General features: G+C 41.3%; 1 protein-coding gene across 9 annotated transcripts in view; it reads left to right on the forward strand.

The window, feature by feature from the left end:
• STK38L (serine/threonine kinase 38 like) overlaps positions 1-13,360 on the forward strand; it is a 46,856-nt gene that overhangs the window by 23,363 nt on the left and 10,133 nt on the right. For 6 of the 9 annotated variants that reach the window (XM_046939420.1, XM_040697334.2, XM_046939415.1 and 3 more), the window contains exons 2-8: positions 4,525-4,669; positions 6,085-6,136; positions 7,326-7,448; positions 8,017-8,100; positions 11,086-11,209; positions 11,756-11,910; positions 13,111-13,213. In XM_046939420.1, coding sequence (XP_046795376.1) covers positions 4,536-4,669; positions 6,085-6,136; positions 7,326-7,448; positions 8,017-8,100; positions 11,086-11,209; positions 11,756-11,910; positions 13,111-13,213 — 775 coding nt within the window. In that variant the 5' untranslated portion in view covers positions 4,525-4,535. Of the gene's footprint in view, positions 1-28; positions 192-311; positions 588-4,524; positions 4,670-6,084; positions 6,137-7,325; positions 7,449-8,016; positions 8,101-11,085; positions 11,210-11,755; positions 11,911-13,110; positions 13,214-13,360 lie in introns of all 9 variants that reach the window. The other 3 variants (XM_040697336.2, XM_046939402.1, XM_046939407.1) reach the window with 2 other exon arrangements.

The raw sequence follows: 13,360 nt of genomic DNA on the forward strand, positions 1-13,360 counted from the left end.
GATAATGCATGTGCTTCCTTCCTGGCAGGTGATACCTCTATGCCTTCCCTCACCTCTGCATGCCCCAGGCTGGAGCTGAGAAAGCTATAGGTTACGTGCAAGAGACTTGGACTTTGTTCTTGTCCTTCCTGATTAGAAGGTGACACCAGTGAAGGGCCAAGTGTTTCTTTCTGGGGAGACTAGATCTCCAGGTACCTCAGTTTCTTCCATCTTTTCTTTTCTGGGTGAAGGGGGATTGGTTGCTTCCGTTGTTTTGCTTTGATTAACCAGAGCCTTAATCTACAAGTCTAATATGAAACCACTAATGATAGGCTGTGGGAGCTGCCAAGAAGTATCCTGGTGGGATCATGAGTTTTGAGCCATCATTGTGCAGTAAGAGCTCGGCATGGAATTTTCATGGTGGAAGCACTGCCAGAAGAATCCATTAAGGCTTTGACTTGGAGCTGCCACGATAGATTGGAGCAAAGACTGAAGCTGTAGTAGATCCTGCTTGGCCTCTCCTTACTTTCCAGTTAGAAGATAACTTGAAGTGTAGAGAAGAAATATGTGCTTGGACCTGGCAACATTCTTCAACCAGGAAGGAGATGGTGGGTGAAGAGAGACTTGCTCAAACAAGACTGTTGAAAACTCCATTTTGTTAGCATGGAGCCTGCTGTCTGCTTCTGCTGCTCTTCCTTCACCAGCACCCTCCATGCTGCTGTCCTGCCTGCATCTTGGGGCTAGACATCCCCGTGTTGTCTCAGTCCTGCAGCCCTTCATCTCTCTTTCCTATGTGCCCATGCTGTAGGTACCATAGGTGAGCAGGCCTGGACTCATGCTGGGAACTTAGCTATCCATCTGGGAGGTATGAGCTTGGATTCTGAGCCAAACACTACAGATGATTTTTCTACTTTTGGCAGCTCAAGAGCCTTGTCCCAGGGACTGCTCACTGTCTCCCACCTATTAGGTTTTTTTGACATCTCTTTCATCCGGAGCCTGTGGTGTGTCATTTTTTTCCAAAGTAACAGGCCCTTTGGAAAGAGAAGTCCTCAGCCAGAAAAGCTCCAGCCAAATGCAGGGTGGTTAATGTGACCTTCTCATGGTGCAGGGAGTCTACTGCGATGCTGGTGATGCAGCGGGAGGAGAATGCTGCCATTATGTAGATAGCATGAACTTGGGTGAATTAGTCTTTTTTTTTTTTTTGAGGGCATTTCCAAGAACTGTGGGTGGCACCTTTTCAAAGTGCTCCCATTAATCTGGTGAGGTCAGTAAAAGGTTCCATTTTGAAGCTTCTTTCTACCTCTATCCCCTCATAAACATATCCCCTCATAACAGTATCCTCTGTTTTATAAAGCCCATATTTAGGGATTTTACTTGATTACTTTGTTTTGGGGTCTGTTAGTGGAAGTAGCAAGGTAGGAGGAAGAAGGATAAGCAGATTGTCTCTGCTGTGAGCTATCATTGGATTTTGCAGAGTACCTTGGGTCTCCCATCACTTCTGCACTCCTTTCCATTTAGTTTGGGGAACTTGGAGAGCTCAAGGTACTTTCTGCTTTTACAAAGCTTTTTTTTCCTATAGTGCTGGAGCAAACCGGTGGCCACTTGGGTACAGGCACCAACTGCAAAGTGAGCAAAAGTGGACTAGGTTCTTTCTCATGCAGCCCTCCTGGGCATGTGGGCACGAAGCATGGTGTGACACTGAGCTCAATATGAGGTCCTGATCTGTTAAATAGCTTTCTCTGAGCTCCCTAAGTTACTGGTTGGGCTCTCTTCTATATTTTCCTGCTCTAGGACCACAGTCGAGTTCAGCCCTGCTATATATAGCATGGTGTGCTAGTGCCAGAATTGTTATCTCCTTTTTACAGGCTTAATAAAATCAAGTGACTTAGGTTTGCTATTTGGTAATGTCTGCATTTGTGAGTATAGGAGCATGGGGAAAACAAATTAACAGGAAATGAAATTGCAGTGTTATTTTATCCTACCAGGAATAGAAGCCTTGCAAGTGGTAAATAGCCTGTTGCCTGCTGGTGATAGGGCCTGCTTTACCTTAAGGAAAGGTTAATCTGTTCCAAGCTTGGGTTGATGCTACGCTAACCCAGATGCTCTAAAGCAATCAGGAGGTGAGATTTTGCTCTATCAGGTCGCTTTTTGAACGCACACAGATGCCAGTGTGTGCTCAGCGGTTGTGTTTGATTGGGTGTTATCAACCTGCTGCTGGTTCTGCTCTCGAATACCTGCTTTCTATTTATCTTTCCCACCTATCAAGGAAGAAGGAAGAAAGGCTACTACAAAGTTCTCTAACTTTTGGAAGAGTGTTCAGCATGGGATATGTGCTCACGTGGAAAATATAACCCCTGAATTTTTAGTAAAGATGACTGACAGCTGACAGCTCTTGTCTTTCTTTAGTAGAAAACTTCAGGGGGCAAAATAATGATTAAAAAAAGAATGATCTGCATCGCCATAAAGCAGTTGTAATGCTATTAAAACCCCTTTGTGTGTTTATGTAGAGATACATTCTCATTCTCCAACCTCTGAAGAGTCTCACGCTCAAATACTCAGCTAAAATAATGTCCATCTAATGTTATAAAAAGCCTTTATGTGTGACACAACAGCTGCGTGTCTGGCAACAAATATCTTATTGTCACACCAAATTCAATTACGAATCCACAAGTTTCAGTGCTGGCTTCACAGTAGCTGTCCAATCGAAAACAAAACAGAAAAGCAAGGCAGAATTAAACAGTGTTCCCGTGTGATGGAAAGATGCAAATCTACTTCTTGTACGAAGCTAAAATTTGAATTCTTTCACCTTAAAAGGTATTAAGCTATTCCTGAAGATCATAAACTTAATTTAGGATTTATCTTCCTCAAAATCCTCTGGTAAAATAGAAAGGTTACATAAACAACTTAAAGGAAGAGCATTTACTTCTGTGTAGTTTTCCATTAAAAAAAACCAAACTAACAGGAAAAAAAACTACCCTATCTAGATCGAACCAACGCTGGGCTCAGGTGCTGGTATTCGTGACTGCCCTTGCAGTGGGACAGCAAGTCTCGTTGTGTGCATCAGCCCAAAACCAGGCAAGGCACCAGTCCTCCTAGGACAAACTGCATTGTTTTTAACCTAGCTCACCTGCAAGAGGCTTGCCACTGCCCTAGGGCTCTTTGTCCAATATTACAAGGGTTGTTCTGGCACAGCTTAGCTCCTCAGATTTCAGATGGAAAGGCTGCTGCCTTCAAGAACTTTACATTTTCCTCTCCCTTCCTACTTTTTAAGGGCTTAAGAACCATGTGCCCTAACCAAAAAGTACTTTATCTCCAGAGGTTATGTATTTGCAGCTGTGTTTCAAGTCTGCTCTTCCAAGATTTCACCCAGAGTTGGAGAGCCCATACATGGGGAACTCTGTAAAGCATGGGCCCTCCGGGAACCCCGTGTTGAGTTGTCAGTATGGCACAGGAGTTAAGCTGGAATGCTGGCTACTTTGTGCACTGCTGGTGGGGAAAGGTTTCTGTTCTCTGTGGCTGGCTGTTGCTTCAAAGATAAAAACAAGAAACGTGTTTTCCATATAGAATATGGTGAGTCCTTGAGTCCTCCTCCAAACATTGGCAGTGAAGCTGTTGAGGAATCTGAAGCACAACACAAGTCTTATGAGGAGCAGCTGAGGGAATTGGAACTCTTTAGTCTGCAGAAGAGGAGGCTCAGGGGAGACCTTGTTGCTCTCTACAACTCCCTAAAGGAGGTTGTGAGGTGGGGTTTGGCCTCTTCTATCAGGTAACAACAATAGGATGAGACGTAATGGTCTTAAGTTGTACCAGGGGTGGTTCAGGTTGGATATTTGGAAAAATTTCTTCTTTGAGAGAGTGCTGATGCAGTGGAACAGACTGCCTGCAGAGCTGGTGGAGTCACTGTCCCTGGAGGTGTTCAAGAAATGTGTAGATGTGGCACTGAGGGTCGTGGTTAGCGGGCATAATGGGGATGGGTTGGCAATTGAACTAAAGGGTCTTAGAGGTCTTTCTAAACTTAATGATTCTGTGATTCATTATTTCATTTTGACAGAGTGATTTCTAGAAAGCTCTCAATGGTCCATATGCAATTTTGTGAGCTGCTAAGATATCCTAAGAATATAAAATAACCAACTTATATCTTGAATTCACCTCCCCTCTGGATAGGGTTAGGGGTTTTCTTCATTTACTTTTTCATTTTGTCTTGTTGCCTTTTCCTCCCCTGGGCTGCACTTGAGCCTACTGGACAAACATCTTCCTAATTTGTGGCTGGATGAGCTGCCCAGAGCCTGCATAGCTCTTTGCTATGATTCACCCTTTGTTTTGCCAACACGTTATTTGTTGTAGAGAGTGGGTAGTGAGTCTTGCTAGCTGAAAGCACTTTTACAATGCTTTTTTTTTTTTTTTAATGTGTTTTCTTACATATAAAGAATAGTGCTTTTCCTTGAAATCTATAGCATCTAAGAATTTGGAGATGGATGGTGGAAAAGAGGTGTGCATGTATATGTTTTTCCAAGTGCGTAATGATTTGCTGTGCTCTTGTTTCAGTGTGTGTTACCATGGCTATGACTGCAGGGACCACAACATCCTTTCCCATGAGCAACCACACCCGCGAGAGAGTGACAGTGGCCAAGCTCACACTGGAGAACTTCTATAGCAACCTCATTATCCAGCATGAAGAGAGGGAAACCAGGTACTCACTCTGCTTTCAATTCTCCTCAGCACTTCTTGGCTGGATGTTGGTGGTGGGGCACCTTCAGCTCCGTGAACAGGGCAGGTCTCAGGAGTTTTTCATTGTTGGTAGTGAGGAGATGATCACCTGTGTACATCTCCTGCCACTCTACCAAGCAGTTCCCAAATGACTGAGGATCTCCACTCTTCGAATTCTCATATGAATTATCACCACCTCTAATGATTACTACTTTGTAGAAACCAGTAGGCACATGGTCTCACTTTGCAGCACATGTGAGGTTTCCACTTGTGCATGTGGTTTTGGCAACCTCTGATTCCTTCGTGTGTACTGCAGGGAATAAACCCTACAGAGGCAGATGCTGCAGAGCTGCTGATGCATGGTTACTTGTTTCTGTGTAAGGCAGTGGCTTGTGGTGTCTATTCATGCTCTGCAGCACTGAGCCCATGCCAAGACTCATAAAGTCCTCAGAAAGGAGCATGTCGGAAGTAGGGAAGGAAGAAATGGATGGGAAGAAAGAGTTCTAGGGATAACGTAATACCCACCCCTATCTTTCTCCTGTGTGGCACCGACTGGTGCTCTGTGCAAGGGAGCATGTTAGTCTTCCCTGCTTTTGCTTCTCTTATTGCTGCACAGTTCTGCCTCCACTGTGGTGAAGTGCTGCTTGAATTAAGTGTCAAAGCACTAAACACTTGATTATAATGAATGTTGTGTTTCAAATTGTCGTCACCATGTGAAATTATCATTCTCTTGCTAATATGTTTTTAATTGAGGGGCTTTCAGCTAAGCAGCAGGGTTTCCCTCTTCATCACGCTTAGTCATTATCCCATGCAATTGGGTTGCCTCTAGTTAGACAGATAGACAGTCTGTGGAGGGCCTTTAATTTAGGGGATCCTGCTGCACTTCCTGAAATGCAGATAAGCAGGAGCAGCCTGGCACCCAGTGTTCAAACTTGCACATGCTATAGTGGGCAACCAACATCATGAAACCGCACCTTGAGGGCTATGCAGAGGCATCTTGGGATGAGCAAAGAGAGCTCCAGGAGACATGCTGGCTCCCTTGCCATCCCCATCTGTGGGGTGCCCCAGGCTTTGCTGTTCATTGGTACCACCCAGCATGGCCAAGCACCATCTGCAGGAGCCCAGGAGCAGTGAGCCCTAGTCCAGGCAGAGTGCTGGGAGGAGAAGAATTCTGCAAGCATATAAATGCTTACATTTGCTTATACGTTTTCGACATATTTACACGAGTAAATGTGTGGAGTGGGCAATGAGTTTTCATTCTTCTGTTTGAAGGAAATACTTTGGTATCTGGACTGTGTAAAGTAGTCTGTAGTGCTATGGTATGGGGTGGTTTTTTTGTTTGTTTTTTTGTTTTTTTTAATTAAAAATAAATACATCTCTTGCTTTTTCCCTCTGCAGGCAGAAGAAGCTAGAAGTAGCTATGGATGAAGAAGGCCTAGCAGATGAGGAGGTAATACTACCTGAGCAACCTTTGAAGAGATTGCTTTGCTTTTTGTTCGCATTTCTGAAAGTTGGTGTTGGAGTTTATGGGAACATTAGCTGCTGTAACATTAAGTTTATATTGTGAGTGCTGCTTTTGTAAACAATAAAGGAAGCTGTGCATATGCTTGAATACAAGGCTTTAAATAGCTAAGGTGCTCTTCATGCTGCTTTTAATCATCATGAAATATATGACCACAACAAGGTTATAGCATGTTTTTCAAAGTTTAAAATTGTGAGACATGTCATTTGGCATACAAATAAGGAAAGGGTGAGATGCAGTTGGAAGAACTAGCTGAACCATTTTTTTCCCCTTGATTTATACAATAAAACAGGTGCTTCCTTGTTCCATTTGAATATGGGCATGTCTGAGTACTTTTCTGAGGCTGATCATTTCGTTTCTGCCTGTACTGCATCCGGAATAGAAACTGGAATAAATAGTGACAGCATCTTAGTCATTTCTGGTCATTTCTCAAGTTTGTGGGGTTGATGTAACTTCTGGAAAGAGAGAAAAGCTAACGTGAGTGTGTGATGCCATCTTGTGGTTCGTAGTGACACTGTAATTGTACAATCTGTCAGGCCTGGTTGTTGAGTCGCATTAACAGCCTCTGAGATCTTGGCATCTTTGGGAGCGTAGGCTGGCATTCATCTTTTCTCAAGGTGAATCCCTTTAATGTTTTTATAGGACAAAATATATGGCAGGGCTGAGATAGATCATTCTTTCAAATGCAAGTATTTTTCTGCTGTAAGATTTTTTTATAGGATAGCTTAAATTGGATTTCTGCTGCCTACCTACGTTCCTTGTTGAGGTGCAGGTTTTAGCTTTTATTGATGTTTTATGCTGCTCAAAAACAGTCCTTTCATTAGCTGGTGATTTTTGCATTTGGACTTATGGACTTTGAACCAATATGATTTTTTTCATTGACTTTTATCACTGCTTCTCTATATCCAAGTAACAAGCAAAAACAAAACAAGATCTAGGCCTGAGGCCTCTCTCATGAAGGACTGTTTGTGCATCACACTTGAAGAAATGCAGAAAGATTTTCCCTTTCACATTTTCCCCATACCCATAATGAGAGAGAGTGCCTCACAGGAAGAGTGATTCTGTATCTTTGACTTTCTGTAAAATGATTTGAATTCTCCTGTATGTATTTTCTCAGAAAAAACTGCGCAGGTCCCAGCATGCTCGCAAAGAAACAGAGTTTCTGCGACTGAAGAGAACAAGACTTGGCTTGGATGACTTTGAATCTTTGAAAGTAATAGGAAGAGGAGCATTTGGAGAGGTTTGTGGCATTCTCCCTTGAACAGGATATTAAAATTGGATTGAAAATTAAAAGGAAAGATTTTAACTATAGAATAAAAAGTTCCAGTCGGACAGTTTTGTTTCAGGAGAACAGCTATTTGAGCAGTTGTCTAAGTGTAGTAAGACCAGTGGTGAGTTATGAGCATGGATTTATCAAGGCCTTTGGAAAAGGTCTTAGTTTCCCTTAGCGTCATGTTAGCCCCAGGTGATGATGCTCATGCAGCCCCCTCGAAATGGAGGATTTGTGGTAGCACAGCTCCGCTCCATAAAGATCCTGCCCTGCATTATGTGATGGTTGTGCCTGTTCCTGAACTGTAGCATATACAATCTTACAGCTACCTGGACTCCAGTGTGCCTGCTAACGGCAATTGCTTCAACTATCTGTTTGTTATTTGTGTTGGCTTTGTACATGATGTAGAAATACTTCTTTATCCATATGTTTTTCAATATTTAACAGAAGAACGTTTCTGTGCCCCCCAGTTTAGAGCCTTCTTCTATATTTCATATTGGGGAAGATGAGACTGATTGGGTTGTTTTTCTCATTAAAGGTACGTCTTGTTCAGAAGAAGGATACAGGTCATATTTATGCAATGAAGATACTAAGAAAAGCAGATATGCTGGAGAAAGAACAGGTTTGTGTTGTATAAGTCCCCTAGATTTCAAAGTTATGTGGCCTAGGAAATTTCCAGAGTTCTATTTGGTTGTATTTTCCAATTCTCTAGCCCCCACAATCGATCTGCGGTCCAAGGCATTTATGCAGTTGCTATGTCAGTATAAAGTAGTAGTTAGGAAATAAGGTCATGTAACAGCATTTTGAAAATGTTTTATTTACAACTGCTTGGAACAGTGATCAAGATGGTGTTTTTTTTTTCTTCTAGTCTTTTCCTTTATCAATGCATGCCCTGTGACAGTTAATCTGTAAAATTACATTTCAAAGAAAATACTTCTTGAAAAGCCAAAGTAAAACCTGAGAATGCGTGATGTTTTCTTTTGGTGGTCAGATACCAGTAGGTGTTGTGTTGTTCATTATTTGGCTTTGTTTTTCTTCTGTTTTGCTTTTTAGTTGGATTTTTGTTTGTTTTGTTTTATTTGCTTTTGCTTTCTCATCAGGAATTCATTGTGAGTTCCTGATAGAACACAGCAAGCTCTTTAGCACCACAGAGAAAACAAATCAAGTGTAGATTTCTCAAGCAAAAGTGTAGGTGGAGAAAGCTGTGGTTATTTAGCCTTGAGAAGAGAAGGCTCCAGGAAGACCACACTGGCCTTTCAGTACCTCAGGCGAGCCTATGGGAAAGCTGGGAAGGGACTGTATTCATCAGGGAGTGTAGTGACAGGGCAAGAGGCAATGAGGAGGAAATCTTTTATTCAGAGGGTGCTGTGAGGCTGCCCAGAGAAGCTGTGGGTACCCCATCCATGGGGGCATTCAAGGACTGGTTGGATGGGGCCCTGGGCAACCCTGCTGGGTGGCAGCCCTGCCCACGGCAGAGGGATAGGAATCATATGATCTTTATGGCCTCTTCCAACCTAAGCCATTCCATGATTCTTCCTTACATGTCCAAACCCCATGATTAATTTGTACACTATATTCCCCTATACTGGTACTAGTACCTCTACTTCTTTTTTTGTCCTAATACAGGGCTTTTGTCTTGCAACCCTGAGCTGTAAATGTAGGAAATGAAAGCAGTCTCGTGTGCCCCAGAGGCAGGATGTGTGCGCCCTACTGGCTGAAGCCTTGCCCCCATTTCATAACCTGATGTCGCAAAGAGGCTCAGCTCACCCTCTGCGTTTAGGCTGGAGCTGCAAGCTCCTCTGCAGACTTATCTGCTATAACTTTCATTGCCAGGTTTGTTCAATGGGAAGTATCACAGGATGCAAATACAAGAAAGTTACAACTTTCTAGAGTGGTGGCACTTGGACATTTTTCTGGCTGCTTTTTAAGCAAGTTTTTAATTTTACAGCTTGTAGCTACATTTAGAAATGGAAGAATGCTGGGTGGAAATATATATATATATTTTTTTTTTTTTTAATGAGTCTATTATATAGAGAATAGATATGGCTAGAGAAATTGAATTTGGGTATCTACTACTGAGAGGGAACCTACTGCCCTGTGAAAAAGATGCATCAGAAAGATATTCAAACTGAGAAAGAGATGCAGAAGACTTTGCTTGCTTGCTTATTGGAAATATTCCTTGAAACTGGAATAATGGCACATAGTGCTTATTTTCTTTCCAGAAGTTGCTTCTGAAATGTAAAAATCTTGTCACTTACCTGTATGTATGTTTTTCATTTCTTCTCTGCCATGAGGGTGCATTTTAGTAATGCATATGCCCTTCTATGGTCTTCATTACCATTATTTTCCAGTGAACTCATGGGGCAGCAGCTCCATGTCCAATACCCAGCTGGGACTGAAATATCCTAAGTATGGTCAATCGTTCCCAAAGTCACTTGCCCAGGACCTGCCACAGCAGCAGTGGTGGCTGTATCAGTTCTGGGCCAGGTCTGTGTGTGTCACTTGAAGGAATGGCTCCATCTTCTCTTCCATTTTTCCCCCAGCTAAAAGAGCCCAAGCCCTTCTTCGGTAGTGGCCATTCAGCTCTCACTGCTACTTATGGTCATCTCTACTGACCAAGACTCATCACAGCCCCTTTCCCCTTGGCTGAGGCACTTGCCTTGCAGTTGGATACAGCTTCACCATGCACGCAGATAGGAGCAGTCTCTGGGTACCATTTGAAAAGTGCTTCAAACACAATTAGTAATGTGTGGGTTTGGGGGCTGCAAAATAGTTCTCTTAATGTCAGATGTTTCTTTCGCAGTGATGAAGAAAGGAGGTTTTACAAGAAGTAATTAGTTTTAGGCACTCTTATCACTCTTGCAAAGGGATTTTGTAGTCTTACTTTGTAGACTACTTTATGTAGTCTTACTCGCACCGTATAAACGGTGAGCTCCCTGTGTAGAAACAGTTATTTACCCTTTATTTGTACACATATAGGACAAAACTGGTACCTTCTGACAGGAATCATTGAGCATCTTCTATTTTAGCTTTTAGTTCTTGCATTCTTTAAGGCAAAATGTTTGGGTTTTTTTTCCAGTAGTTTTGCCAGTGTTTGCACATCAAATTGCACATCAAATTTTTAATGGTGTTAGCAGTAGAGCTACTATTTTGCAGAGCTGATCACTGTGGAGCTTTTTTAAAAGTTATTATTCTGAATGCTGTAGGACATAGTAAAAATGGAATGGTAGTTTTCTACCAGTTTTTACAGTTCTGCCCAACAATCAGAAAGCTCAACAAGCTGTGTGTTGTGTTTCTCGAGATTACTTCTGAGACGTTAAGGAAGGCTGATATTTTGTGAGGACTTGCTAGGATCTAGCAAAAACTACGAAAAATAGGAGTAGAAAAAGTATGGAAAATAACTTATTTTTTAAAGATAATGAAAATGTATAGTAGTGGACCTGCCTGTGGCAGGGGGGTTGGAGCTTGACGATCCTTGAGTCTCTCCCAACCCAAGCCATTCTATGATTCCATGACTAGGTATATATATAGTATGGTATTTGGTGTTTAAATATTTAAATTATTCTTTTATTAAAGTTTTTTGGTTTTGTTTTGTTTTTCATTTCAGGTGGCCCATATCCGAGCAGAAAGAGATATATTGGTTGAAGCAGATGGAGCATGGGTAGTGAAAATGTTTTACAGCTTTCAGGATAAAAGAAATCTTTACTTGATCATGGAGTTTTTACCTGGAGGTAAGCTGTGTGTTGTGTTGAAAAGTGATATGAGGACTTCTTCCTTAGCTTTTGTTGTGAGCTCTCTAAAAACCTAGAGGCAAGCATGCTGTCACTTGTGATGATGTAAATTTTAATGCTGTTCTAAACAGGGTCTCAGTAATGTAGATTTTGCTGATTTGTAGGGGAAGGGAAAGAGTTAGGAGATGTTAGATAGGCTTGGATTGAATAATAATCCTAGTCATATGTTCTGCTTTTTACTGACAAAGCTAGAAACAGTACAAAGTAGCACTTGTTCAAACAATTTTTGTGTAATACAGCAAATTTTAATGCATATGTATCTTTCAAGGCTATCCATTAAAATTTCTATTTAGGATTTGCAACAATTCTACATCCAGTTTACTGAAAAAGTATGTTGAGTTTTTAGGTCCTTGCATTAACAGTTGTATGATTAGTACCTGTAAGGCCAGTTATGAGGTTAAATTTGGAATCTACAGGGTTTCACATAGAATTGGGCTCATGATTAAAATATTTTGCTTCATACACTGTTTTCTTCCCTTTCATTAGGTGACATGATGACCTTATTAATGAAGAAAGACACCTTATCAGAAGAGGAGACACAGTTCTACATTTCTGAAACTGTGTTGGCCATAGATGCTATTCACCAGCTGGGATTCATCCACAGAGATATTAAACCAGATAACCTTCTGCTGGATGCCAAGGCATGTAACGTGCATGTAAACTGCCTCTGCCTCTTGGTCTGCAGATAATGCCACACACAACGGTGCTTATCACTGGGTACCAGTAGTGCCATACCTGGTTTAAATTAGCCATAGTAATGGCAGAAGGTGGCCACAGTGTTTTTCTTCTTGAATTCTAATATACTTAAGCAAAGCAAAGCTACCCTTGTGTTGGTTTTGTCTGACTGACTGATTGATTGTTTTTGTATTTGGAAAGCCTTTTAAATGTGAGAAGACCCACCTACGGTGTCCAGATCCTCATAGTCATGTACATGAAAAACTGGTATACTTAGTTGCTTCGAGAAGATTGAAAGCATAAAGCATTCAAACAACACTATATAATACAAATAATATATAACATATAATATATATAACACATATAAAACATATAACATATAATATATATAATACAAAACTATATAACACAAATAATCAGTTCAGTTCCTGCAGTTGTCTCATCTGTTTTACTATCTGCTCACGAGTGGGACCAGTCTGTCTGCTTGGCTGACTGTAGTGAGCCATGAAATGGTTCCAGTAAGCATTGCGCGTGGGTCTGGAGACTATCTAGCGTTGATCTCTGGAAACCTGCTTGCCATCAAAAACCAGATTGCCATCAAAATAAAACAGAAGAATTTTATCCTGGAGGTTTTCCCAGTCTCAGTAGAACTTGGTTCAAAACAAAGCCAGGCAAAGTAGCTGTCCTTGGCTGTTGCAGTTGATGTCATTCTCGGGAACGATACCCTTTTTAGAGAAAATACTCTCCCAGTACATCAAGATTCAGTCACTATTTCCCTGTTTGTCCTGGATTAAGTTAGTACTGTGTAAGTCCATTTTTCACAATGCCTAAGAAGAAGGCAAGCACAGTTATGAAAACAGCTTGTCTTTTTTCTTTCTTTCTTTCTTTCTTTCTTTCTTTCTTTCTTTCTTTCTTTCTTTCTTTCTTTCTTTCTTTCTTTCTTTCTTTCTTTCTTTCTTTCTTTCTTTCTTTCTTTCTTTCTTTCTTTCTTTCTTTCTTTCTTTCTTTCTTTCTTTCTTTCTTTCTTTCTTTCTTTCTTTCTTTCTTTCTTTCTTTCTTTCTTTCTTTCTTTCTTTCTTTCTTTCTTTCTTTCTTTCTTTCTTTTTTGAGAACTACCCTTCTACATTAATTTAAATTAATTTTTTATCATCTTTGGTGTTTTTTAGGGTCATGTAAAACTGTCTGATTTTGGGCTATGCACGGGTTTAAAGAAAGCTCATAGAACTGAGTTCTACAGGAACCTTACACACAACCCACCAAGTGACTTCTGTAAGTATAAGGTGTCCTAGGTAAACTTTTAAAGGATTTTGAGCTGCAGCTATACCACATCATCTTTTATTTCCGCTGTGTTGAGCGTGATTAGTCAAGCTGATAGCATGGAGTTGGAAGACTCGAAATGCATGTTTCCCAGGATAC

The sequence above is a fragment of the Gallus gallus genome, chromosome 1 (genome assembly GCF_016699485.2).
Source record: "Gallus gallus isolate bGalGal1 chromosome 1, bGalGal1.mat.broiler.GRCg7b, whole genome shotgun sequence".
NCBI classification, from domain to species: Eukaryota; Metazoa; Chordata; class Aves; order Galliformes; family Phasianidae; genus Gallus; species Gallus gallus.